Source organism: Microtus pennsylvanicus, chromosome 10 (assembly GCF_037038515.1).
Source record: "Microtus pennsylvanicus isolate mMicPen1 chromosome 10, mMicPen1.hap1, whole genome shotgun sequence".
Classification (NCBI taxonomy): Eukaryota; Metazoa; Chordata; class Mammalia; order Rodentia; family Cricetidae; genus Microtus; species Microtus pennsylvanicus.
The window spans coordinates 103,575,169-103,602,406 of record NC_134588.1 but is presented as its reverse complement, the minus strand read 5'-3'; the positions used below and the strand labels follow the sequence as shown (position 1 = coordinate 103,602,406).

The following is a 27,238-nucleotide window of genomic DNA, read 5'->3' as shown; positions in this document are numbered from 1 at the left end:
TACCCACGGAGGCCAGAAGAGGGCACTGGATCCCCTGGAAGTGGATTTATAGATGTGAGCCACCAGATGGTCCAGCACATTTTCCAACAGCTCAGATGATCCTTAACAGTTTTTAGTCAAAAAGTATTTTGTAATTGAGGTAGGTACATTTTTCAAAACACACTGCTTGTGCACATTTAGCCACCTATAGTGTAGCCTAGGCCTGGTTCTTATTTGTACTCGGAAGCTGAATAGTTGATGCATTGGCTCTGCTTGCCTGTTGCTTTCCTGCGGTTCACATTTTTCCCACAGTTGTCTTGAACCAAACCAGTTCAGTGCTGAGTCACATCGACACATTGTTCCCACACCCTGAACAATGGCAAGTAGATTTCATTAAGCACTTGGAGGGAATGGCTACGCTTTGCCCTTTCTAAACTCCTATGCTTATTTTACACACTTTAGTAAGCAACTTTTCCATTTAGTTAAGAAGGGTGCAGGCGAAGAACGATTCTTGGCCAGTGACCTGTAAATGAGAGAGCGGTTAAAAGTGTTTTAGCATACTTGTGCTTTAGCAATACATTTGGTCATTTAAATATATAAAATTCAGGAATCTCTATTGACTGAGGAAGAAATACTCAGGTTTTTAAGTAGAGAAAAGGTGGACTCTGTATTGAGGTGCTTTGACTATTGTTGTACCATGGATCGGCATAAGGTGAAGTGTCTCGGTGCATTAACTCTGTCAAGTGGTTTGTTGCAGGACTGTTTAGTGGATGAAAGTGGAGTGTTCACTGATGCTGCAGGCCCTGAACTCGAGAACAAGGCTGTACTTGAAGAGGGAACAGATGCGGGTAGGTGTCATCTGCTGGTAGCCCAGGATGTTTCTGTTAGGGACCAACAGTAGGACCCCTGCCCTGTTCAGTCAGTGCCCACGCTTCTAGTCATAACGAACCTTTTGGTTAGCCATATGGTTGAAAAGGAACCGTAAGACCTACTGTCTTCTGTTTCAGTTATGTTCTAGTTTCTGCAGATATAGCCAGTCACTGAAGTCATGGTTCTTGTTGGGGAGGTATTACAGAGATCATCGGCATATTGCTTCTGTGAAGGGATAGAAAGCAAGGTTGGGGTGGGTGTTGCTTGTGAGTTAGACATTCCCTGCTCTTTCTGGAAGCCTCTTCACAAACAGCTGATCAGCTGGAGGCCTTCTGTCCTTAGGGATTTAGGAGGGAGCAGTTTGATTCAATGTCTCTGTCTCTTCCATACCGGGACAGGCCTCTTTCTTTGGTGTCTCCTTCCCTTCCACACCGGGGAAGAGCCACTTTCATTGGCGCCTCTATCCAGGTCCAGTTCCTCCCAAAAGCCTCAGGGTCTGTGAACTTTTTCGGAATACTTTTAAGTTCTGTCTAATGGGAACTTTTCTTAAGTTATAAAGATGCTTCAGACTACAAAGAATTTGTTGAAAGAAGAGAAAGTGGTGCACAGCTATCCCTGTGACTGGAGAACTAAGAAGCCCGTGGTGATTCGGGCCAGCAAGCAGTGGTTTATAAACATTACAGATATCAAGGCTACAGCCAAGGTAGGAAAGGCCTCTTGCTACAAGGGTTGGGCTGATTATTCCCACAGTAAAAAGGTAGGTGTGGTGTGCGTGAGGTGTGTGTTGGGTTGGGATGGGGGCTGCATAAGAGGATTTATGATTTATTGATTGTGATTTATGGCTTGTTTTCCTAAAATTATATACTTTTAGTCATGAAAAGATCCCATACCTGATTCTTTTGTTCTACATGTGTAAAAATAAAGTTTAAAGAGCGTAAGTGACTCATCTGGTCACTTTGTGTCTAGTGTCCTAAGAGTTGCGGCACCTCCTAGGACCTCAGTTTGATGACTCTTCATCCAGTTCAGGCAGTAACGCCTGCCGAAGCAAGCCAGTCGGTTTCCGTGGCCAATGTCTGCCACTCTCCCTCATATGTATTTTGTGAAATTTTTGTGTCCTTTGTTGCCTTGAAATTAAGACTGCTAAAAAGAAGGAAACAAAACAAAATTTCAGTTCATTTAAAAATTTGTTGTGGGGTAGAGGGATGGCTCAGTGATTTAAAGCACTTGCTGCCCTTGTAGAGAGCACCCGCTTCAGTCTTCTCACAGCTGCCCGTAACCCTAAGGCATATGCACTAATGCACAAACGCACTCAATTTTTCTTAAATGTTGCTGTAAATTAACTAATTTTATAATTGGTGTTGCAAATACCTAGCAGGTTTTCAAGCTCTTTGATTTAATTCACTTGTCTGTGTCTATGTTTTCACATGCATCCATGCGTGTTGATTAGCCAGGGTGAATGCACAGGTACTGTGCCTGGCAGCTGGCAGCTGAAGTATCTGATGGAACTGGCCAGTCCATCCGTCGGCTTGGTAGTTAGGGTCCTCGGCAGATCTGCCACAGAGGTTTATACTTCCTTTCCTTGTGTAAAGTGGGCATGTGACAGGTAGTGCTTTTATTTTTCATTCCCATAAAGGATAAGTCGATTTTTTGGTGTTGTTATTTGCTTATTTGCATGATTTTTTGGGGGGGACCTTATTATGTACTTCTTGCTGGCAGGAACTCACTATGTAGGCCAGGCTAGCCTTGAAATTGTGGCAGGCATCCTGTCTTAGCTTTCTAAGTATGGGGATTCTAGCCATATGTTTATCCATATGTCCATCTGCCTGCTCCTGACAGTGGTAAAATCTGTTTTTGTGGCCACACTTTGAAGTCTTTGCTTTTCTGTTTTGGCCTGTGGTGGGAGTGGGAGGGATGTGAATGACTACACACATTCAGAATGAAGAGCCGTATTAGGAAAAGTCAGGACAGTTCTGCTTCTCCCACTTGACCTGACGATGAATGAATTGCAGGAGTTGTTAAAAGCAGTGAAGTTTATTCCCGGAGCAGCGTTGAATAGCATGATTGACATGCTGGACAAGCGGCCATACTGGTGTATATCACGGCAACGAGCTTGGGGGGTTCCAATCCCTGTGTTTCATCATAAGACAAAAGATGAATATTTGATCAACAGGTAATTCTTTTTTGTTGTTTATTGCTTAAAGTGAGTTAACATTTTCTTGAACAAGTAGTGTGGACCATTAGAATTCCTTGTTAGTTAGCCAGACAGTGGTGGCGCATGCCTTTAATCCCAGCACTTGGGAGGCAGAGGCAGGTGGATTTCTATGAGTTCGAGGCCAGCCTGGTCTAAAGAGCTAGTTCTGGGACAGGTACCAAAGCTACACAGAAAAACCCTGTCTCGAAAAAGAAAACTAAGAATTTCTTGTTAGTGTTCATACGTCACTGGTTCTGAGATGGCTTTCTGTAGGCTTCCCTTAAACGCCCGGGTCCAAGTAAGTGTGCTTCTTTGGACTTCTAAACAGCTGGATTACAGGTATGAGCCACCAGCTTCATTTTATCTCTTTCTGTCTCGCCAGATGCAGTCTCGAACTCAGCCGTTGTCCTGCCTCACCCTCCCTGTGCTGGGACTGTAGCATGCTCTCCTGGAAGGTCGTAGCATTGCTGGACCGAGGGATCCTGTAGTCAGGAAGACTGGGATGGGGTTATAAATTAAGGCCAGGAGTAGAAAGTCTACAGAAAGAGAGAGAGAACTAGGCGGTCAGTAGGCTAATGTAGTCCCTATTTTAATGAACTGATGAAGTAATTATTACGCTGTCCTAGCTCTCAGCAATTGATTGTTGCTGTTCTCTTGTGCGCCCTCCTCCGGGCCCCATGTGTGTGAGTGTGTGTGCTGGGATTCGGTCTGCGCCTCCATGCCCAACTACTTGTTGCTGTTTTAACAGAGGTGGAAAGAGGAATGCTAATCATTTCTATTAGGAATTTATTTTAGGTTTTTATTTTCTTAGAATGCTTTGGCTTAATTTTAATTTGGTTAGTGAGATTTTACTAAATTATGCTGTAGCATCAGTGACATTGGCTAAGTGTTTCATTAGTTGGGGATCTAGTGAGGAGTTTGAGGGACAGAGGTAACAGTGATGGGGTGTTTGAGAGACTATAGGCACAGGCTGGGCAGCCCTTCCCTGGGGTTCTGCTTTTCATGGGTACTATGATTGTATGTCCTTAACACTACCTTACTGAATGCACCTATTTTAGAAGTTTGAAAATATGGTTGTTTAAGTTGCTTTTTAAAAAGTCATATATGATCACATAAGGGGTAGGCTTGTTGTTATTTCTTATAATTTTGTGGTGGAAATTTTTGTATCAAGGTCCTGCATGGGCTCTATAGCCGAGCTAAACTCTAAGCCCTGACAGTTTGCTTTTCCTTTTTATGATAGTGTAGCTATCTTTGTGTGCATGTTCTTTTTCACTTTGATCCCATACCCTGTGGAACTTGGTTCAAAGAGAACAAGAGCTATCTTAGACACTGTAGGAGTATTTCCTCACTTCATTCAGAGAGGAGGTGGCACTTCAGCTGACAGTGGGAAGAGTGTTCGGCAGGCATCCAGGGAGGCAGCCCACAGGACACGTGTACCGAAACCACACCTGCTCCAGGGTTGGGAGAGGGCTAAGAAGGCAGTCCCTCTCTAAGGACTGGCTGGGACAGACTGTAAGGAGTCTTGAAGAACATATTAAGGAAATGCCTAAATGGGCAGAAGTATTTCAGGATAAGCAACTAAAGGCTAGATTGCAAGACTGATTATTGTTTAAAGGTTAGAGTTAACATGACTCTGCTCAAGTATTGTTGCTGTGTGGTTCTTGTAGAACTTAGAGTTTGGTCAGTTCTATTCCACTGTCTTAATACATCTGTTGAGAATGAAAGTGATCATAGTTGAGATAAATTCACACAAGTAAACTTAAAAACCACCATTGTTTCTCAGTCTTTTGTTAGTAGAATGCAAGATTTAGGGCATTGCTGTGGCATGACTAAGATGGATTGAATATATATTATTAAATTGAAAAAGTAGAACAAGTTTTGCTTGTTTTGGGTGAAAGGGACTGGTTGAACCTGGGCCCTCTCAGATGTTAAACATACACTCTACCATTGAGCTGTGTCCCCAGACTTCAGTAAACTGGTGGAGCTGACTATTGTTTTCAGAGTAAAACTGTAGCTATATTGAACAGTAAGTTTAAATGAAATAGACACACAGACACGTCCACATTGGCATTGTCTCCATTTTATTTTGTCAGCAGCATTTTCCTACTATGTTACAGACATAGTGATCTGAGGCAGAACTGTCTGAAGGTGTCAGTTGATTGTTGGTTCATAAGTAGTGGAGACATACAGAATATTGGCCTACAGAATGACAGACATACTCAGCCATACTGTCTGTCAATTCATAGGTCATTTTCCTGTACACCAGTTCACGATGAGAACTTTCACTGTCTTCCATGGCGGGATCCTTCTGGTGACATAGCACTTGAATTTTAAAACATTTATATTCTTGTAATTTGTTTAAAAATAGAAGGAAGGCTATCTTTTTTTTTTAATCAAATAAATTCAAGTACCCAGAAATTTCTATCCTCCTTTTTCCACATTTGTCGCGAGCTGGTAGCCATCAAAAGTAACAGCATCTCCACTGGAAATCTGTACACAGTCCACATGGAGTTGCTGTTACATGTGATAACTCCATCATGTTTGTCAGAGGATTCCTTTTGTTTTAAAACATGTAGTTAGTGTGTATGGTTTTGAGGACTGAACCTGGAGTTTGGTGTATGCCAGGCAAGCATTCTACAGTAGACTGTGGAGCTGCACCCCAAGTCCTCTGCCTCTTCCTGATGGGAAACAAAATCGAGCCTCACCTTGTAGTCCTGCTTCAGCTTCCTGAGAACTTGGACTCTGGGTGAGTGGTGCCACGCCTGGATCTCCTGCGTCTTTGACAAGCATCTTCACGTTACCTCTAAACATGCTTGTTTTGCAAAAGAAAACCTAGGTTTATTCATGTTCTAAATAAGCTTAAAGACTGGCGGGCTTCAGACTCTGAACTTGAAAGCTGACATGTTGATTTCATTTATAGTTTTTATTTGCTTCTTTTTCTCAAGAGTAGTTCTGCTTTTGATATTTCAAAAGTAGAAAAGTTGTGGAAATCTATTCCCCAGTTAATAAAAACAAGTAGTTTTTACCCTGAAATGGATAAAATTTAGAAACATTGACGACCTAGAGAAGACAAGAAGCCGTTGATGCAGTTTCTTCCCTTATTTCAGGTGTGTGTTGTCGCCCAACACTGTTGACTTAGGCAACTTGGAGCCGACTTCTGGAAACCTGTAGACTTTGTGTTTGTTAAGTAGAAAGCATCCTAAATCACCTCCGGCTGCCTCTGCGGCTGAGGGCAGCACTGAATGGAACACAGGCTCTTCCTTCTGCAGCCCCGTCTGCTCTCAGTCAGGCTTAGTAAACAGGCGGGAACACTCAGCCTCTTACCTGCTCTCCAGGAGCTCCCAGGGGTCTTGTCCTGCTTGTCCTTTTCTTAAAGAGAGAACACAAGAGTGAGATGGCAGCAGTGGCTCCTCTTACCTGGAAACCCTCGGTGCTGCCTCCTTCCTTGGCTAAATATGTCCCAGGCCACTGAGAGCAGTGCTCGTTGATTGGCTGCTCTGGGAGCTACTCACACTGCCTGGGTTTTCCTTGGTGGAAAACTGAAGCAGGAACATGAAATGTGTCAGATAAGGCCTTTGAGTCAAGTACAAAGTTTTATTATGGTCTGACTTATTGCTCTGTGAAATACAGCATTAAAATGAAACATAGATTACATGGTGATAAGTGGCTTCACCCACTTTTATCAACAGTAATTTATACTGCTCTTTAGGTCATAAGTGAATTGTGTGTTCAAGTATAGTAAAATAAAGAGAATTCTTGAATTTGCAAGAACAAATTTAGATCCCACCCTAAAGAACATAATAATATTACAGGGAAATTCTTAAGAAATTCTTTTAAAATATTTGAAAGCATGATCTCATTTTAAGTCATGCTCTCATGCTCTCATTAGTTGTTATAAAAATTCTACTTCTAAATATTTATTAGAGAAGACTAATGAATTCTGTACAAAGATATGCCTGTAGGATGTCCAGCTTAGCTGTTCATCAATAAATGTAATGACATACCAAAGAAGACAGGGCTGGGTTATAGCTCAGTGTTAAAGCCCTTGCCTAGAACTCATGAGGCCAAAGGGTTCAAATCCCAGCATCACACACATGCACACAGATGAAATTTAAGTTGCTAATGGAGGAGTGGTGATCACAAAGACATTTAAGGTGGTGGCATTGCTCTTAGTGGTTGCCCAGGTCCCACTTAATGCAGATCCAGTGACCAGACCTGTCCAGTATGTGGCTGCTTCTAGGTAGGGTAGGGTTTTTGGTGGGAAGTAAATACTCTACTGCTGAACTGCATTCCCATGCCTGGGTTTCCTGAGTCATGGACTGTGTAACTCAGCTCTGCCAGGCTTGGGGACCCTCCAGTTTACTGCCTGAGTGTTGAGTTGCTGGTCTGTGAAAAGTGTGGATGGCAAGAGGAAGCTTCTGTTTGCGACAGCAGTGCTGTGCACTCGAACTTTGATGTGTTCAGGTGGAAGGCTTTTGTTAATGTACTTTTTAAAAATTAAATTTGTTCTAAAATTCACTAACTTTTCTTTTTTCGGATTTTTCGAGACAGGGTTTCTTCGTAGCTTTTTGGTTCCTGTCCTGGATCTAGCTCTTGTAGACCAGGCTGGCCTCGAACTCACAGAGATCCACCTGCCTCTGCCTTCCAAGTGCTGGGATTAAAGGCATGCGCCACCACTGCCCGGCTTCAATTAACTTTTTAACTGACAAAATTATATACAATTGGTACTTACAACTTGATTTCTCAAAAAACATATGTATATTGTATTAATATATATATATGTATATTGTGTTAATATATACATGTTTGGTTTCCATTATTCTCTAATTCTAGAGTTGATTTTTTTCGTTTTAAAAATATAAGTTATTTGTCCAGAATCTCAGGACAGACCTGAATATAGAGCAGGAGGCTTAGCAAGGGGCAGTGAGTACTCTTCAGCATGTGGTGTGAAGTGGGGGCACACCCGCTCCAGAGAAACCCGCCATCTCAGCCGTCACCTTCTGTGAAGTGGGAGCACTCCTGCTCCAGGGAAGCCCGCCATCTCAGCCATCATAGTGTGTGAAGTGGGGGCACACCCACTCAGGGAAGCCCACCATCTCAGCTGTCACAGTGTGTGAAGTGGGGGCACACCCACTCAGGGAAGCCCGCCTTCTCAGCCGTCACAGCGCCTCTTGGGTGCATTGAGAACAGTTCTCTTTGCTTCAGGTTCCTAAGAACCTGGGATAAAGAACAAAACTGGACTGTTTTCTTAGTATTCTATAGATTAATTTGGCAATTTTGGGAGAAGTATGTCTGTGTGTATGTGTCTCTGCGTGTATGCATGTATGTATTTGTGGTCCCAGGCCGTGCTCATGCTAGGTAGTGTTCTCTTAACTGATCTACACACCTACCTTGACTGTGTTGTTTGCTACTCCCTGGTCAGCCCTGGGAACTCATGTTGGCCTTGAACTCGACCATCCTGTTGGTCCTCCAGAGGTGCTGAGGTGACAGGTGCCCACCACTGGGCCCTCTGGAGGCTAGAGTTTTACAAAGCACTGAATATTGTTTCTCATTGATCGAGATTACATTTGCAGTTGTGCTATTTGTGAAAATATTACAGAAGTAAAAGGAGACTAACTCAGCAAGCACCCTTACTATGTGTAAAATGCAAGAGTGTTTAGCATTTAGATAACTGAGGCAGGAGAATTGTGAGACCAGCCTGATCTATATGGTGACACTGCAAAAAAGAAAGGAGGTGGGGGTGCACTGCAAAAACTGAACAAGCAAGATTGTATTTCTTCTTCTGCTGAAACATGGTGACATATGTAAGTGAATTACTAATATTTTTATAAGAAAATGTTGTAGTTAAAGGAACATTAGGTGCCTAAGGTATTTGAAGTTAGGGTTTTATAGTTGACTTATAAAGATACAGATAGCAAATTTAACATTTTCCTTTGATTTATAGACTCAGCAAAGAACTTTAGTGTAGCGAAATAAACACTTAAACTATAATTTTGAAGCATTATTGAGTTTTCTGATATTTAAGGAGAAGAAAAATAGTTCATTGAAGTTGAATTTGTTGTTAGGAAGTGGATGTGAAATACATCATGTAACGTTACTTGCTTTTCTTTAGTAAGACTTTTTTTTTAAGTAAAAAAGATCACAATCTTTGTTTTACGGCTTTTCATAGAAACTGAAGCTCAGAAAGCAATATTTTACTCTTGCTATTTGCCAACAAGGCAGATAGAACGTGGTCTTTGGACTCTGCTTGCTCTGTCAATACACTAATCTCCTGCAACTCCCTCCTTCCAAACTGCCTTCAGCCTCGGTGCACAGCCTCCTCTGCCTGGGCAGTCAGAGCCCAGAGAACAGGGTGTGAGTTCATCCAGGGGCTGGTGGGACAGAGGTGGGACAGAGCCTGATTAGACGACGTCCTTTCAAGGCCCGGTTCCAACTGTGTCACTTATTCAGACTTGGGGTGTATGAGATGCAGACACAGCAGTCAGTTGATCGCACTCTGGAAAGAGAGTCCATGGTGTCCCTTTGGTATTAGTCTCTCCTGATTGTTAGGTTAGTGTGAAATCTGAGCAGTTTATTTTCACTCTGGAAAGAGAGTCCATGGTGTCCCTTTGGTATTAGTCTCTCCTGATTGTTAGGTTAGTATGAAATCTGAGCAGTTTATTTTCACTCTGGAAAGAGAGTCCATGGCGTCCCTTTGGTATTAGTCTCGCCTGATTGTTAGGTTAGTGTGAAATCTGAGCAGTTTACTTTCACTTCTGTATTGGTTTTTATCTGTTTATTCCAAACATTTAAAAGTTATAATTGTTTGCCTAAAGTTGTCAATCTGATGGTAACAAAAAGGGCAAATGACACTCATGTCTTGACTTTTTCTTTTCTAAGGGAAGATGTATGGTTGGTGTGAGCAGCATGCCCACTCTAATTATGTGTATGTTTGAATGCACTTTGCTAGTATTCTGTTTCGTTCTTTGGGGCATCAAGTTTATTCATATTTTTCTGTTACTGAGTAGTCATATTTTCTTAACCGATAAAGTGTTCTGTGCAAACTATATAAAAGACTAATATGTAACTAAGTATTACTGTCTTATTACTAGTTATTTATTGCATAAAGTTTTTATGGTGTCATATGGAAAGCTTATCTTTACTGTTAAAGTCCATCTAAAGTGAATGCCCTAGCAATCCGGATTTGTGCCAATTTTAGGTTTTTATATTCATGTTATAAGTAAATTCTTAGACATTTTGGTAGCATTATACTTTCAGTCTTTTATAAAATACCACCTTAATTATCTTTGGTTTTTTGAGGTAGTCTCACTCTGTAGATCAGGCTGGCCTTGAGCTCTCTCTGCCTCCTCAGTGCTGGAATTACAGCTGTGATCCACTATGCCTGGCTCCTTTCTCCCTTTTTAAGATTTATTTTGTTTTATGTGTGTGGGTGTTTTGTCTGCATACATATATGCGTACCACACGTGTTCCCAGGGTGCACAGAGGCCAGAGAGGGCATTGGCTCCCTAAGACTGGAGGTACAGTTGTTGTGAAGGGCCTCGTGCCTAGGAACTGAGCCTGGGTCCTCTTCGAGAGCAGTAAGTGCTCTTCACCACTGGCCCGTCATCAGTTCCCACCACCATCAGATTTCAGGCTAAAGCGCGTGTTAGTTTATATCCCCTCCTTGATCTTCTTCCTTCACAGTGTTGGCACACGGCCTGATTAGTCTGTGACTCAGCAGAGCCTGGGCATTCTGCTCTGCACGGTTAATAATGTGCTGTGCGGATTCCAAACTCAGCGCTTCTCCCTGCTCACTATCCTGTCCAGTCCCAGAACTGCGGTGGGCCCGCAGTCAGTTGTACTAGTGGAGTGTGGCAGAGGGGGCCGTTTCAGAGGTGGGGTTTACTGTGTGTATTTCAATCTTTAAATAATACCAAGGCAGCTAGAGAGGTAGCTCCGTGTTCAGAGTGCTTACTGCTTTCCAGTGGATCAGAATGTGGTTCTCAGTACCCACATCCGGCAGCTTCCGATGGCCTGCACCTCCAGCTCATGGAGTTCCAGTGTCTGCTGGTCTCCAAGAGCAGCTGCACAAACGTAGTAGACAAACACACACAAACACACGAGAACATAAATAAATTTTTTTTTAGGTTTTTGTTTTGTTTTGTTTTCGAGGCAGGGTTTCTCTGTGTAGCCCTGGCTGTCCTGAAACTCACTCTGTAGACTAGGCTGGCCTCAAACTCACAGAAATCTGCCTGCCTCTGCCTCCTGAGTGCTGAGATTAAAGGCGTGTGCCACCACCACCTCGCCAGTCTTAATTCTTTTTTGGTTTTTCGAGACAGGGTTTCTCTGTGGTTTTGGAGCCTGTCCTGGAACTAGCTCTTGTAGACCAGGCTGGTCTCGAACTCACAGAGATCCGCCTGCCTCTGCCAAGGTGTGCACCACCACCGCCCGGCTGCCAGTCTTAATTCTTACGTAATATTAAATGTATGTTAAAATGACAAGTGCTGCCATAGGCATTTCATTTATTAGGTCAATATTGAGTCTCTTAGTGACGTGCTGCTCTTAGTGTTTTACAAACGAGAACACTGACGTCAGAGAGGCCCAGAGCTTTGCCCAGTGTCCTCTGGTGAGTTAGTGAATAAGTCACCACCCGCCACACCCAAAGCTATGGGATCCGTGCTGCTGCCTGGAGCCAGGACGGGACCGTGAGCTCCAGGCCTGCCTCAGCTATATAGGCTGGATTGTCGCTCAGTGCTGGAGCATGTGGGGACCCTGAGTTTGATCCCTAGCACTCCAGTAAGAAAGATCTCCTTGCACTGGGGAAATCCTGTTTGTTTTGTCACCCGCTGTAGCATCTCTAGCTTCTGGCGTCTTAAGACAACTGGAGCTGCTTTGTTGTGTCCGAGCAAATCGGTCGGGTTGTTTCTCAGTTCTTGGCCACATGAGCAAGGGAGTCCAACTCTGAGCCTCCCTGTGTGTTTTCAGTGTCTGAGTGGAGTGTGGGCTTCCTCGTGCATCCCAGGCGGAGGACCCCTTGAAGGTTTCTGAGCAGGAATTCCGTGAGACAGCAGTGGTAGGAAAGCTGCTCTGTGAGCGTGGGCATCGCATAGCTCGTGCCGAGGCAGTCAGGCCAGACTGAGCCGAGTGATGCTGACTTGATGCGCTGGCTTGATTTGACAGAAAATGAGGACAGAGGTTCCTGAGTAGGAAGTAGATGGACTGAAATAGCGAGACGAGGAGACGTTTGTCTTCCTGTGTGGGGATGTATGTGATCAAGATGGTTTTATTTGTACTGTGCAAGCAATAAGATTCTGTTAAAATTAGAGGACCAGTAAGCGGCAAACGGTTGTCACCCATCACGATGATACATTGCTGGTCCCGCCTCTCTCCCCAATAGCCAAACCATCGCGCATCTCACGAAGCTAGTGGAGCAGCACGGCAGCGATGTCTGGTGGACCCTGCCCCCCGAGCAGCTTCTCCCCGAGGAGGTCGTAGCTCAGGTAAGCTGCCCTTGGCGAAAATCTGAGCAGCTTCTCCCCGAGGAGGTCGCAGCTCAGGTAAACTGCCCTTGGTGAAAATCTGAGCAGCTCTTGGAGCTAAAAGGGATTTTGAGCAATTGCACTGGGAAACGTATGAGTTTCCTTTCCAGAATTAAAGGCAGAGGCAGTTTAGAAGTGAGCGTTGATACTCGCAGCCAAAGCATAGTTTGTTAGACAACAGTGGAAGGTGGGGTGCTTGTAACCTCATGGGGCCCCAGTTATCCAGGTTGGGTGACTAAGCAGACAATACCACCAGAGAAATCATATGTGCTGGCACAGCAGGACTGCGTGAGCTCTGGCGCGGCACGTCCTGATGGTGTCTTCTGCCGGAGCACACTGGGATAACCACACCAGTAGTGAGGTCACCATGTGGCCATTCACTTTTCATGGTGCAGCAGGGTTGTATTAACTGTGAAGTGCATTTTAATGTTTATTTTAAGAATGTGAATTTAGTGGCTGTATTTTACTTTCTTAAAATATGGAGCATTTTTTGTGAAGGTGTGGCCTCTGTAGGTCAAGTCTCTACTGCTGTCTCCATAGGCTGGTGGTCCTGATGCTTTGGAATATGTGCCGGGGCAGGACATTTTGGACATCTGGTTTGACAGTGGAACTTCCTGGTCTTGTGTTCTTCCAGGTAATTTCTGTTACTTTTCCTTCTGTGTATAGGCATGTGACTGTATGTGCACGTGTGACACATGTGCATGTGACTGTATGTGTGCACGCACGTTGGTATGCGATGTGAGTGCAAGCCCCCATGGCAGGCACTGAATCCCCTGGAGCTCGAGTTACAGGCAGTTCTTAGCCACCCAGTGTGGGTGCTGGGAACTGAACTCTGGCCCTCTGGAAAAGCAGCAAGAGCTCTACCCACTGAGTCATCCAGCTAGCTCCTCTTTCGTGTAATTTCTGAAGTTAGAGTAAAAGCAGGTTAAGTTTTGAAGGCTGACAGGATGACTCAGCAGGTAGCCCGGTTACCCCAGCTTGATTCCTGGACCCCACACAGAGATAGAAGAGCACTGTCTCTGAGCTGTCCTCTGAGGTCACACATACACCGTGCAGCACAGTGAGACACCTGCACAACAGTAATAATACAGCTTTGAAAATACAGAAATATTACTTAGCTCTTTGACCACAAATATGTGGGTCATTGTTTGTTTTTTCTTTACTTCGGAGAGTCTGCGATGTAGTCATATTATGTAGCTGTGAAGAAACATGACCAAGGCAACTCTTAGGAAAGAAAGCTTTTAACTAGGGGCTTCTTACAGTTTTGTCAGTTTAGTCCATTGTCATCATGACAGGAAGCATGGCAGCATGCAGGCAGATGTTCGAACAGTAGCTGAGAGTTCTACATCCTGATCCATGAGCTAAGAGAGACCTGTGCCTGACATGGGCTTTTGAACCCTCAAAGCCCACCCCAGTGATACCTTCTTCCAACAAGGCCTTAATCCTTCTAATCCTTTCAAAGAGTTTCACTCCCTGGTGACTAAGCACTCAGATATATGACCCTGTGGGGGCCATTCTCATCCAAACTCTACAGTCTGCAGCAGTCCAGATCTGAGAAGGCCTGGAATATCTTTAGTCTAGTGATCTCCCAACATGCTCATTTTTTTCCAAGGTGTTTAGAACTATACTGTTTAAGTTTAGAATGGTACTTTAGTTATTTTGGTGGTCTATGCCTATAATCCCAGTGCTTAGGAGGCTGAGGTAGGAGGATCATGAATTTGAAGTCAGCCTGAACTACATAGATACCCTATCTCCAAAAATCCACAAAAACAAAAACAAAAAAAATTGTTTTTGCTTTATCCCCCTTCTTCACCAGGAGTTTCTTTGGCCTACTTGGCTGTCACAAAGCACCCAGTTTGGAAACCATTGGCATAACATGACCCCATCATTTCTCACAGGAGATCAAGTTAGAGTCAGGACACAGAGGTCATGTAGTTAATAGTGTCAGAGTGCACATGTGGTCTCTGCGTCCAGCTCCATTCCCGCCCTATGTGAACCTTCCTAAGTGGCCCAACTCTACAGACAGTTCATACTGGCTGAAGGAAAAGGGGGGAGCATAGTTAAGAATTGGAAGGCAGCGGAGGAGGCAGCTGTGTGCAGATGTTAGGAGGAGGCAGCAGGAGGAGGCAGCTGTGTACAGATGTGTTAGGAGGAGGCAGCTGTGTGCAGATGTGTTAGGAGGAGGCAGCTGTGTGCAGATGTTAGGAGAAGGCAGCAGGAGGAGGCAGCTGTATATAGATGTCTGTTCTAATTAAATTCCTTTTGGTGTGTTACTACATTTCAGGCACTGAGCAGAGGGCAGACTTGTACCTGGAGGGAAAGGATCAACTCGGGGGCTGGTTCCAGTCTTCCTTACTAATAAGCGCAGCCACAAGGGCTAAAGCACCTTTCAAGTAAGTGCTCACCCTGTGCAGAGGGAATCTCCCTGATGAGCCTTTGAGTGCCCACCGGGTGTGCCGCACAGGCTGGAGCCATAGGTGCACAGCCATTGGCAAGCTGGAGTGCTGCTCTTCCTGCCTCTGGGATAGGGTGGTCCCCGAGTCAGTGTTGTCCAGAAGAGGGGGGTGCAGCAAGGCTGAATGACGCTAGGTTCATCTGTTGTGTTAGGCACAGGCTGTAAGCAAGTTCCTCGGTTCCTCTTGGGGTTTTTTTTTTTTTTTTGGTTGTTTTTTTGAGACAAGGTTTTTTGTAGCTTTGGTGCCTGTCTTAGAACTAGCTCTTATAGACCAGTCTGGATTCAAACTCACAGATATTCACCTGCCTCTGCCTCCCGAGTGCTGGGATTAAAGGTGTGCGCCGCCACCACCTGGCCCATGATTCCGTCTTGTGTAGTCATAAGATCAAGGTCAGCCTGTGCTACGTGCAGACCCTGCCCCAGAAAGAACAACAGAAAGCAAACAACCAACACAAGGAAGAAATAAAAAGGGGAGAGACACAGCAGTGTGAGGGATCTGTCACTCTGGAGCAGGTGGCACCTCCTGCAAGATAAGATGGCGTGGAGTGGAGTAGCCGGGCAAACGGTAGAGCAGCATCTTCCGTGGCAGGGAGATCACCAAGAGTGCAGGGAAGGACAGGGTGGGCTGGGGAAAGTAGCCTGAGCTCAGCTCCTGCTGTGGGACCCACAGTGACTAAGGACTGAGGCCCCTCTGGGGTGGAGTGCAGTGCTCACCCCTGCCACACAGAGCAGAGTTCCCTGGGGAGGACTGGTGACAGTAGCCTAGGGGTTGCCCTGCAGTGCTCATAGCCCACCCTCAGGTAGCTCTTAAAAACCAGAGGAGGGTCAGGCAGTGGTGCACGCCTTTAATCCCAGCACTCGGGAGGGCAGAGGCAGGCAGATCTCTGAGTTTAAGACCAACCTGGTCTACAAGAGCTAGTTACAGGACAGGCGCCAAAGCTACAGAGAAACTGTCTCGATAAATTAAAAACAAAACAAAAGATAAAAACAAACAAACCAGAGGACTAAGCACTGTTTTTCTTAGGTTGTCTTTCTGAAGTAGTTTTAAGGAGGTGCCCTGCACTGCTCTCTGTATGTCAAGGACCTGGAAGTGCTCTGATGCACAGAAAATAGAACACCCATTTTGCTGTGTTTAAGTGGAGGACTCCCTGCTTAACATCCCTGATACACGAATGCCGAGAAACAGCCTCACCCACAGTCTTCCAAGACCTACCAAGTGATTAAAATGACCCTCACACTGAACTCGCTGTCTTCCTTAGAACGGTGATGGTTCACGGGTTTACACTCGGAGAAAAAGGAGAAAAGATGTCCAAGTCCCTCGGAAATGTCATTAATCCTGACACTGTCATCAATGGAGGAAAAGTAGGTGTCTGACTGAAACTTATTTTCATTTTCTTATCAGGCTCTTACGTTAGCAATCCAATCTTCAACGGTTACCTCGGTGTGAACAGACACAACTGTGACTGCTAGGGACAGGCTGTGCCAGGGATGGTGGTGGCACAGCTACTCGGGAGGTAGAGACATGAGGGTTCCATGAACCCAGGAATTCAGGGCAAATCTGAGCCAAGAATAGCAAATGGTTTACTATAATGTTTTAAACTTAAACTTGTGTGTGCACATGTGTTTAGGCCTTAAGGTGTCAGATTTTATTATGTGAAATTACAGTTTTATAATGAAGTGGTTACTTGGGAGGAAAAAATGAGATCACAAATTCTGAGCGCACATTATTACATATTCTTAGGGTGTGTACATTTTGAAGTGAGGATGGCCATCAGATCTGGGGTTGCTGGCCATTTGGGGGCCAGGTTAGAGTTGCTTTCATGAGAGATCTCCACGGTGTATTGCCTTGCTCCTTTCACACCTTGTGGTCACTGGGTTGCTAGGAGGTAAGGAAGGGGAAAACAGCTCTGCACCCTCCCCACCCCACCCCGGCCATCCTGCAGCTGCAGTATGCCTGACCCAGATATCCTGGGTGCTGGGACAAACCTGCTGTCGTGCCTGAGTCTCGGACAGGACTGTCTCACTCGCCTTTTCGGATACAGTGGCCTGTGTTTTGGTGCTGATCTTGCACAGCCTGCATTTATAGTCTCCGGAGGAGCGCTCTAGCTAAAGCCTCTGTTTCTCTAATTAGATATTCATATCAATTCATAAACTCTTCTTAAGATCAAAATTACAAAGGAGAAATTTCAGAAGTGCTTATCAGCTGGCCTAGTCCCTGTCACTGTGGAAAGGCTATAGTATTCAGATTGCCGCCCATGCGCTGCCCTGAAAGCAGGTCCTTGTTTATAGTATCTTAGCCCCTCTGTTCATAGAGGAAGTGTGATTGAGAAGAAGACACTTACATGTATTTTTTCAATGAAAAGGATCAGAACAAAGAGCCTCCCTATGGAGCTGATGCCCTGCGCTGGTGGATAGCTGAATCCAACATCTTCACTGAAGTGACCATTGGCCCCTCTGCACTCAGTGCTGCTAGAGATGACATCAACAAGGTCAGAGCTTCTCCCTAGAAGTTTATGAGATGCGCATGAAAACAAACTACATGTGACCATTTTTAATACCCCATGTTAATTTGTTTAAAAATAGCAACACGAAGAAATGTCCGTGCCTTTAATTCAGACTAATGTGTAGACCAGATAGCATATAACCATCTGTAAATAATCACATGGTTATTCACGTGTTTCTCTTACTGTCATAGCTTAGAAACACGCTCCGCTTTCTCTTGGGAAATGTGACTGGTTTTAACCCAGAGACTGATTCTGTTCCTGCTGAAGATATGTACGTCATAGACCAGTATATGCTGCACTTAATTCAGGATTTTGCAACCAAGGTCAGTATACAATAGGCTTTGGCAAGTAGCAACATCAGCACCTTTTCCGTAACCTTTGGTGGACGGTTAACCTTGCTAGAAGTCATAGCTAGTGCATCCCAGAAAGTACACTGCTGTGCTCCACACAGCTCGAAGTGACTGTGATGAAACTTTTCATGTCTTTGCTGAATTATCGCTTTGTATTTCTGTGTTTTTACATTAGTGTGTGCGCACCAGAATCCATGTGTGGAGGTCAGTGAACAACTTGTGGGAGTTGGTTCTCTCCTTCCACCCTGTGGGTCCCAGAGATTAGCTTAGGCTGTCAGCCTTGTAGCAGGCACCTTGCCTGTTGAGCTGTCTCATTGTCCCTACCCTAGCTTCTTTAGACTGCAGGAGTACCTGGTCACAGGCCCAAGCTTCCCTCACACCAGACTTCCAGACTTTCCTTTTAAAGATCATCTCCTGTCAGACAAGAGGAGAGATTAACAGTGACATTGTGTCTATAGTCAGGAATAGGAGAGATTAACAGTGACATTGTGTCTATAGTCAGGAATAGGAGAGATTAACAGTGACATTGTATCTACAGTCAGGAATAGGAGAGATTAACAGTGACATTGTATCTATAGTCGGGAATAAGAGATTAACAGTGACATTGTATCTACAGTCAGGAATAAGAGATTAACAGTGACATTGTATCTATGGTCAGGAATAAGAGAGATTAATGGTGACGTTGTATCTACAGTCAGAAATAGAGAAATTAATGGTGACATTGTATTTAGTCGAGAATAGGAGAGATCAATGGTGACATTGTGTCTGCAGTCAGGAATAGAGAGATTAATGCTGGTTCTCCATTTATTTCTACTTTTCTTCTTTTCATTTAGCCCAGGGCCCCTGTCTGAGACCTTGCCCCTCATGATCATGGTGGGTGTTCCCTCTTCAGTTAAATATCTCTGGAAACACTATCATGGACACAAGAGATGTTGACCTGATTGCTGTTTCTAAATCTTGCCCAGTTGACAGTCAAGGTGAACCATCACATGGATGAGCCATGGTCTCTTTTCCCAAAATTGGCCATGTCTGGCTTTGGGGTGCCACATGTCATAAACCTACATGCCGATTTTCACTCATTGAGGGAACAGTAATGAGTTCCTGGCGCTTTCCATTCTTTGCTATTTTAAAAATGATTTGATTTAGGCCAGTGAGATGACTCAGCTGATAAAGCCTGACGACTCAAGTTTGATCATCAGAACTCATGGTATAGAGAACCAACTCCCAAAAGTTTGTCCTCTGATCTCTGTATTCATACCTGGTTGCACACACATGTGCACATGCACACCCCATAAGCACAAATACAAGTACTTCAAAAAAAAATTTAATCCTCCCTCCCTTTGAGACAGAGTCATGCTGTGTAGCCCTGACTGGCCTGTAACTTGCTATGTAGACCCGACTAGATTCAAACTCAGATCCACCTGCTTCTGCTTCCCTGAGTGCTGGGAATAAAGGCATATGCCACTACACTTGACCTTAAAAAAATTAAATAAAAAATTAAAAGCAATGTGATTCTATTACTTGGACTTAGAGGTGGGGGAATAGCTTGTTGGGGGAGAGATTTTCTAGCATACACAAAGTTCTGAAGTCCCTCGTCAGCATTGCATATTTAAAAAGCAAGCAGACCAGAGGCTGGGAAGATAGTCTGATTTGTAAAGAGGTTGCTATACAGGCATGAGGGCCCGAGTTTGATTTCTAGAGCCCAGATCACATTTAAAACATCAGGTGCAGCACGAGTTTGAGATTCTGGTGTTGGGACGTTGAAGACAGGTGGATCTTGTAGCTCACCAGCCAGCCAGAGGAGCAGACTTGAGGTTCAGATCAGGGAGAGACCCTGTTTAAAAAGCAAGGTACATGGTTCCTTGCTCAAGCTTGACCTCTGGCATTCAGATCCACATACACCTACACATGAACATGCATACTTACACACACAAGATAAGCAACTATGCATAAACCCTTCTTTCCGTGTTCTGCTGTCATTTCCAAAGTATAGTAGTGATTATTTTGAGTAGTCATGTCTCTAAAATGACATTCTCCGGCTTTCTTGTATTCTTGCCTGTTTTGGAAACATTTTGTTTTCTTTTTTCATGTGTTTGTACGTGTGGTATGCCTGCACGTGTGTACGCACTGGCATGTGAATGTGTAAGCACAAGCCTGATACTCCACCTCATTCTTTGAGGCAGGTTCTCATGATCAGATCATATCAGTTGGGCAGGTAAGACGGCTCAGCAGGTCAGGGTGCTTCCTGTTAAGCCAGATGACCTGAGCATAGTCCCTGGGACCCACACAGTGGCAAAGAACCAACTGCAGGCTGTCCTCTGACTGCCACGTGTGACCTGTAGCTCATACACACATGACCCGGCCCCCAAATAATTGTAGTAGCAAATTTCTAAAAATAACAAGAAAAGTGAACCAATAATCATATTTAAAATTTCAAGGGAAAGTCTTATAAAAGGAAAAGAAAACCCAGAGCTCACCCCATGCTGGTTTTCAGCCAGTGTGCGTCAGGGTTCCTGCTCGGCTCCACGGTGAGGCTGGCATCACAGGCGTTGCTGGAGGCCTACCGTGCCCGCCCACCGTGCCCGCCCAGCACTTCTGTGAGTTCTGGACACCCGTACTCTGTTTCTCACGCCTGTGCAGCAAACGTGGGGGCTGAGCCATTCCCCCTGAGATGCCAGCGAAGAGCTTGCTTCACCTGTGACAATGCTTGTTTTCATTGCTCATCCCAGCTTCCAAATTTACCCTGTCTTTGTTCTCTAGATTACTGACTCATACAAACAGTATGATTTCGGGAAAGTTATCAGGCTGTTAAAAGCTTTCTATACCAGAGAACTCTCCAGCTTCTACTTCAGCATAGTCAAGGACAGGTAAGTGTGATAAGCATGCAGTCCTCAGCAGCATCAAGGATGCAGTGGCCACGGTGGGCAGCTGTAATTACACCCGGGATCTGGGGTCAAGGGTCACTTGTGTCCTGCCACTTTTACTAGCTTACATAACTTCTCAGTATGTCTAGAAAATGAGAGAGATAATACCTGTCCCTCTACTCCCATCACTCAGGAGGCAGAGGCAGAAGGCTCTCTGAGTTCAAGAGCACCCTAGTTGGGCTGGAGAGATGGCTCAGAGGTTAAGAGCATTGCCTGCTCTTCCAAAGGTCCTGAGTTCAATTCCCAGCGACCACATGGAGGCTCACAACCATCTGTAATGGGGTCTGGTGCCCTCTTCTGGCCTGCAGGCATACACACAGACAGAATATTGTATACTAAATAAATAAATAAATAAATAAATGTTAAAAAAAAAAGATCAGCCTAGTCTACAAAGAGTTCCACACTAGGCCAGCCAGAGTGAGACCTGTATCAAAACCTGCCGCTCATGTGCTTGCTTCCCATTCCAGTGAGTGACAGCTGCTTTTAAGTGAACACCATGTTGTCCTCCAGGGCCGACCCAGGACTAGGCAGCCATTTGTGTAACGACACTGGCTTTCACAGTGCTCCCACAAACAGCTGAAGGATAGGGCTTGGTGACTAGTTTGGCATGAGCTGTCAACCCCAGCCTGTCACAGGGCATCTCAGCAGCTTGGCCATAGGTTTACAACTCATTCTTTGCCTGAAAACCCTAATGGCACCATTGGGGATAGGGGTCATTTAAATGCTGCCAGTTACTTTAGTGATGGTGTGCAAAGAGTGCTCTAGACTGTCGTCCATCTTAAAGTCAGAGTTGGACAAAGCATGAGGAAACAGGTACATCTTTTTTTCCATTTTTTTTTTTTTTTTTTGAGACAGGGTTTCTCTGTAGCTTTGAAACCTGTCCTGGAACTTGCTCTATAACTCAGGCTGGCCTCAAACTTAGAGATCCACCTGCCCCTTCCTCTCGAGTGCTGGGATTAAAGGCGTTTGCCACCAGCACCGGTGAAACAGGTACATCTTAAGAGAGTAAAATGGGATAGAGGAGAAGCGTCCAGAAGCAGCGTGAAGTAGTCATAGTGTCAGCCCGTGTGCCCAGGCCAGGCAGCATGTGTGTCCGCTGCTGAGGAGGCTGTTCTTCCAGGCTCTACTGTGAAAGCCAGAAGGATCCTAAACGACGCTCCTGTCAGACCGCACTAGCAGAAATTCTGGATGTGTTGGTCCGTTCTTTTGCCCCAATTCTTCCTCACTTGGCAGAAGAGGTGTTCCAGCACATCCCCTATGTCAAAGGTAAGGACAGCTGCTTCTTGCATGGGAAGGGACGGGGCAGGGATTGGCCTGCAGTGCACCTACAGTGTCATTGTGATGAGATTCATTGGTCCTTCAGTCTGCTCTGTGCCTTCCTGCAGGAGTCAGGGCTGCCTCTCTGCTTTCTGAGATGTATTAAACACTTGACAATATTGAGAAATCACTTTTGATTAAATATGTTTATAATGTTCCAAAGTGTATTTATAACTTTTTGTTTGTTTTTGAGACAATGTTTCTCTGTATAGTTCTGCTTGTCCTGGAACTCACTTTGTGGACCAGGCTGGTCTTGATATCAGAGATCTACCTGCCTCTGACTCCTAAGTACAGGGACTAAAGGTGTGAGCCACCTCTTCCCAGCTGTATTTTAAGCTGTATTCAAGCAAAATACAATGCTTTTTAGAGAATACTTTTATGTTAGGTGTAGAAGGAATAGTGGGCTGTGTTCCTGCCGCCCAGCTCCCGGCCACCTGGCTAGCTTTACACCCAAAATAACATCACACAAATTGTATTCTTTTAAACACTGCCTGGCCCATTATCTCTAGCCTCTTACTGGCTAACTCTCACATCTTGATTAATCCATTTCTAATAATCTGTGTAGCACCACGAGGTGGTGGCTTACCGGGAAGGATTCAGCATGTCTGACCTGGCAGCTGGCTCCATGGCGTCTGACCCAGAGAGGAGAGGCATGGCGATTGCCTCACTTCCCTCTTCCTCCCAGCATTCTATTCTGTTTACTCCATCCACCTAAGGGCTGGCCTATCAAATGGCCAAGGCAGTTTTTTATTAACCAATGAAACCAACACAAAACAGAAGACCCTCCCACATCAGTTAGGTTTTTTTTTTCCCTCCTGGTTTTATTCCCATAGAAAGCTAGAACTTATGGGGATGTTGGGTGGAGTCATGAGGAACAAGTGTTCTTACTTCTGCTTTGAGACTTTTATGTTTATGTATTTATAATGTGTACCTCTTACTTGTGGATCTTGAGAACAGCACACTTGTTCACTGAACTTCACATCCTGTGTAACAACCCTGTCTCTCTTGAGTGAAATCTCCATTGGTCAAAGCTTATATGCTGTCTAGACTATTTATACCTCGGTTCACTTTCTTTTTTTTTCTTTTCTAGAACCTAAGAGTGTTTTTCGCACTGGCTGGATTAACACAAGCTCTATCTGGAAGAAGCCAGGACTGGAGGAGGCAGTGGAGAGTGCGTGTGCCATGCGAGATTCCTTTCTGGGCAGCATCCCTGGCAAAAATGCTGCCGAGTATGAGGTTATCATCGTGATTGAACCTGGGTTACTGTTTGAGATCATGGAGGTATGTGTAATGGATGGAGTTGTGTGAAATACGCCCTTCTGAAATGGTGGGAGCATTGAAGCTTTACCTGAAATCTCTTTTTCTCAAATGTCTAAGACCTCGTATTAATCTAGAAACTTGGATTTCAGTCGGGACACATGCAGGGGTGGTTTAGGTCAGAGCCGGACATGCTTGGCAGGAGTGTCAGGTCACATGACAACCAGGAGTTTTACAATAAAGGCCTGGGCTTTTGAAAATTTGGTTTATTTGGGTCATGTTCCAAAAATGAGTTCTTGATGGACAGTGTTGTTGCACGCCTTTAATCCCAGCACTCAGGAGGCAGAGGCAGGCGGATCTTCGTGAGTTCAAGGCCAGCCTGGTTTATAGAGTGACTTCCAGGACAGCCAGGGCTGTCTCAAAAAACAAAATGAACCAAAACTGAGTTCTCTTGAATTTCATGAGAACCAGGGACAGCAGATCACATTTCTCCAGACTTCCATTGTGTTTTAATTTCCGCAGGTCCCATCAGAGTGTTCTCCTTGAGCCTCTCAGGGACTAATTGGTTAGGTGTAATGCACTGTCCTGAGCTTTGTATCTAATTCAAATTCTTAAGAAAACGACTGTCAGTGAATAGGGTTTTTTTTCCTAAGTTTTATTAGTATCAGTCTGGAGCTGGAAAGGTGGCTCAGCAGTTAAAAGCATTGCTAATCTAGTGGGGGACCTGAGTTCAGTTCCCAGCATCCACCTAGTGGCCCACATCTACATTTCAATAAAGTTTCAGGGGATCCAACACCCTCTTTTGGCCCTAGGTCTGCATGTATTACATATATATATACACACAGCAACACTCATGCACATAAAATACCTTAAGTCTCTACAAATAAAAGGAACCATCTTATTTTGGTTGATAAACTCAATTTAAACATTTGAAGAATTGAGAGTTGAAGTTATTACAATTTATGACATTGTAGGCAATGGTAAGAATAGATGATGGCCATTGTGGTATGCTGCACAGCATAGTTCTGGTTTGCTGTCATCCTGACAGCCACCCCACCTCCCCACCCCTGCATACACACGCTCATCATCCTGACAGCCACCCCACCTCTCCACCCCTGCATACACACACGCTCATCATCCTGACAGCCACCCCACCCCCCACCCCTGCATACACACACGCTCATCATCCTGACAGCTACCCTACCTCCCCACCCCTGCATACACATGCTCATCATCCTGACAGCCACCCCACCTCCCCACCCCTGCATACACATGCTCATCATCCTGACAGCCACCCCACCCCTGCATACACATGCTCATCATCCTGACAGCCACCCCACCCCCCACCCCTGCATACACATGCTCATCATCCTGACAGCTACCCCACCTCTCCACCCCTGCATACACATGCTCATCATCCTGACAGCTACCCCACCTCCCCACCCCTGCATACACATGCTCATCATCCTGACAGCCACCCCACCCCCCACCCCTGCATACACACACGCTCATCATCCTGACAGCTACCCCACCTCTCCACCCCTGCATACACACACGCTCATCATCCTGACAGCCACCCCACCTCTCCACCCCTGCATACATACATGCTCATCATCCTGACAGCTACCCCACCCCTGCATACACATGCTCATCATCCTGACAGCCACCCCACCCCTGCATACACATGCTCATCATCCTGACAGCCACCCCACCTCTCCACCCCTGCATACATACATGCTCATCATCCTGACAGCTACCCCACCCCTGCATACACATGCTCATCATCCTGACAGCCACCCCACCTCTCCACCCCTGCATACATACATGCTCATCATCCTGACAGCTACCCCACCCCTGCATACACATGCTCATCATCCTGACAGCCACCCCACCTCTCCACCCCTGCATACATACATGCTCATCATCCTGACAGCTACCCCACCCCTGCATACACATGCTCATCATCCTGACAGCCACCCCACCTCTCCACCCCTGCATACATACATGCTCATCATCCTGACAGCTACCCCACCCCTGCATACACATGCTCATCATCCTGACAGCCACCCCACCCCTGGATACACATGCTCATCATCCTGACAGCCACCCCACCTCTCCACCCCTGCATACACATGCTCATCATCCTGACAGCCACCCCACCCCCCCACCCCTGCATACACACACGCTCATCATCCTGACAGCCACCCCCCCCTGCATACACATGCTCATCATCCTGACAGCCACCCCACCCCCCCACCCCTGCATACACACACGCTCATCATCCTGACAGCCACCCCCCCCTGCATACACATGCTCATCATCCTGACAGCTACCCCCCCACCCCCCCACCCCTGCATACACATGCTCATCATCCTGACAGCCACCCCACCCCCCCACCCCTGCATACACATGCTCATCATCCTGACAGCAACCCCACCCCCCCACCCCTGCATACACACACGCTCATCATCCTGACAGCCACCCCCCCCTGCATACACATGCTCATCATCCTGACAGCTACCCCCCCACCCCCCCACCCCTGCATACACATGCTCATCATCCTGACAGCTACCCTACCTCCCCACCCCTGCATACACATGCTCATCATCCTGACAGCAACCCCACCCCCCCACCCCTGCATACACACGCTCATCATCCTGACAGCCACCCCCCCCCCACCCCTGCATACACATGCTCATCATCCTGACAGCTACCCTACCTCCCCACCCCTGCATACACATGCTCATCATCCTGACAGCCACCCCCCCCACCCCTGCATACACACACGCTCATCATCCTGACAGCCACCCCACCCCCCCACCCCTGCATACACATGCTCATCATCCTGACAGCTACCCCACCCCTGCATACACACACGCTCATCATCCTGACAGCTACCCTACCTCCCCACCCCTGCATACACATGCTCATCATCCTGACAGCTACCCTACCTCCCCACCCCTGCATACACATGCTCATCATCCTGACAGCCACCCCACCCCTGCATACACACGCTCATCATCCTGACAGCTACCCTACCTCCCCACCCCTGCATACACATGCTCATCATCCTGACAGCCACCCCACCCCTGCATACACATGCTCATCATCCTGACAGCCACCCCACCTCCCCACCCCTGCATACATGCATGCTCATGTGCCAAATTATCTGAGTCTCGTGTTTTCATTTTTAAAGGAATATCTAAATTAATTTACAAACTCATCTTGAAGTTCAAAATTACAAAGGAAAAAAATATTGAAAGTGCTTGTCAGCAGGCCTTGTCACTGTGGAAAGGCTGTAGTATTCAGATAGCTGCCATGTGCTGCACTAAAAACAGGTCCTAAATTATTTACAGTATCTTAGTCCCTCCTATTAGAGGAACTAGGCTCTTAAAAAGATGGCAGAATTTTGGGTAACTTAATCTCTTACTCATTGCAAACTAAATCTAATAAACAGTATATAGATCTGGATTTGAGGGGAGCCATAGTTTTCAAAGTGAAGCAAAGTGTATCCTCCAGTAAAACATTAAAGCTGATGGTGAGATGTAAATTGAACAGTGGTTTCACGTGCATTCCAGATGCTCCAAGCTGAGGAGACCTCAAGCACGTCTCAGCTGAATGAACTAATGATGGCCTCCCAGACAACACTGCTGGCTCAGGAGCCGCGGGAGAGAGCTGCGGATGGGATTGAGCTCACGGGGACATTCCTCATCAATCTAGAGGGTGAGAGCAGTGGGCACGGACTGAAGCTGTCCGTGGCGCTGGCTTACTGTAATGACAGTCTGAGCCAGCTCTCGGGGCTCCAGGAATTGAAGTCAAGCCCCTAGTGAGAGATCCTCAACCGCTGAGTTACCGTCAATCTTTTTCCTTCTT

General features: G+C 45.8%; 1 protein-coding gene across 1 annotated transcript in view; it reads left to right on the top strand.

The window, feature by feature from the left end:
- The window catches only part of Iars2 (isoleucyl-tRNA synthetase 2, mitochondrial), a 39,788-nt gene that overhangs the window by 10,262 nt on the left and 2,288 nt on the right, over positions 1 to 27,238 (top strand). The window contains exons 10-22 of the mRNA XM_075989401.1: positions 737 to 827; positions 1,401 to 1,552; positions 2,859 to 3,019; positions 12,417 to 12,519; positions 13,099 to 13,192; positions 14,843 to 14,951; positions 16,273 to 16,375; positions 17,377 to 17,502; positions 17,709 to 17,840; positions 20,628 to 20,734; positions 21,912 to 22,057; positions 23,199 to 23,389; positions 26,944 to 27,088. Of these exons, the coding sequence (XP_075845516.1) occupies positions 737 to 827; positions 1,401 to 1,552; positions 2,859 to 3,019; positions 12,417 to 12,519; positions 13,099 to 13,192; positions 14,843 to 14,951; positions 16,273 to 16,375; positions 17,377 to 17,502; positions 17,709 to 17,840; positions 20,628 to 20,734; positions 21,912 to 22,057; positions 23,199 to 23,389; positions 26,944 to 27,088 (1,660 nt within the window). The remainder of the gene's footprint in view (positions 1 to 736; positions 828 to 1,400; positions 1,553 to 2,858; positions 3,020 to 12,416; positions 12,520 to 13,098; positions 13,193 to 14,842; positions 14,952 to 16,272; positions 16,376 to 17,376; positions 17,503 to 17,708; positions 17,841 to 20,627; positions 20,735 to 21,911; positions 22,058 to 23,198; positions 23,390 to 26,943; positions 27,089 to 27,238) is intronic.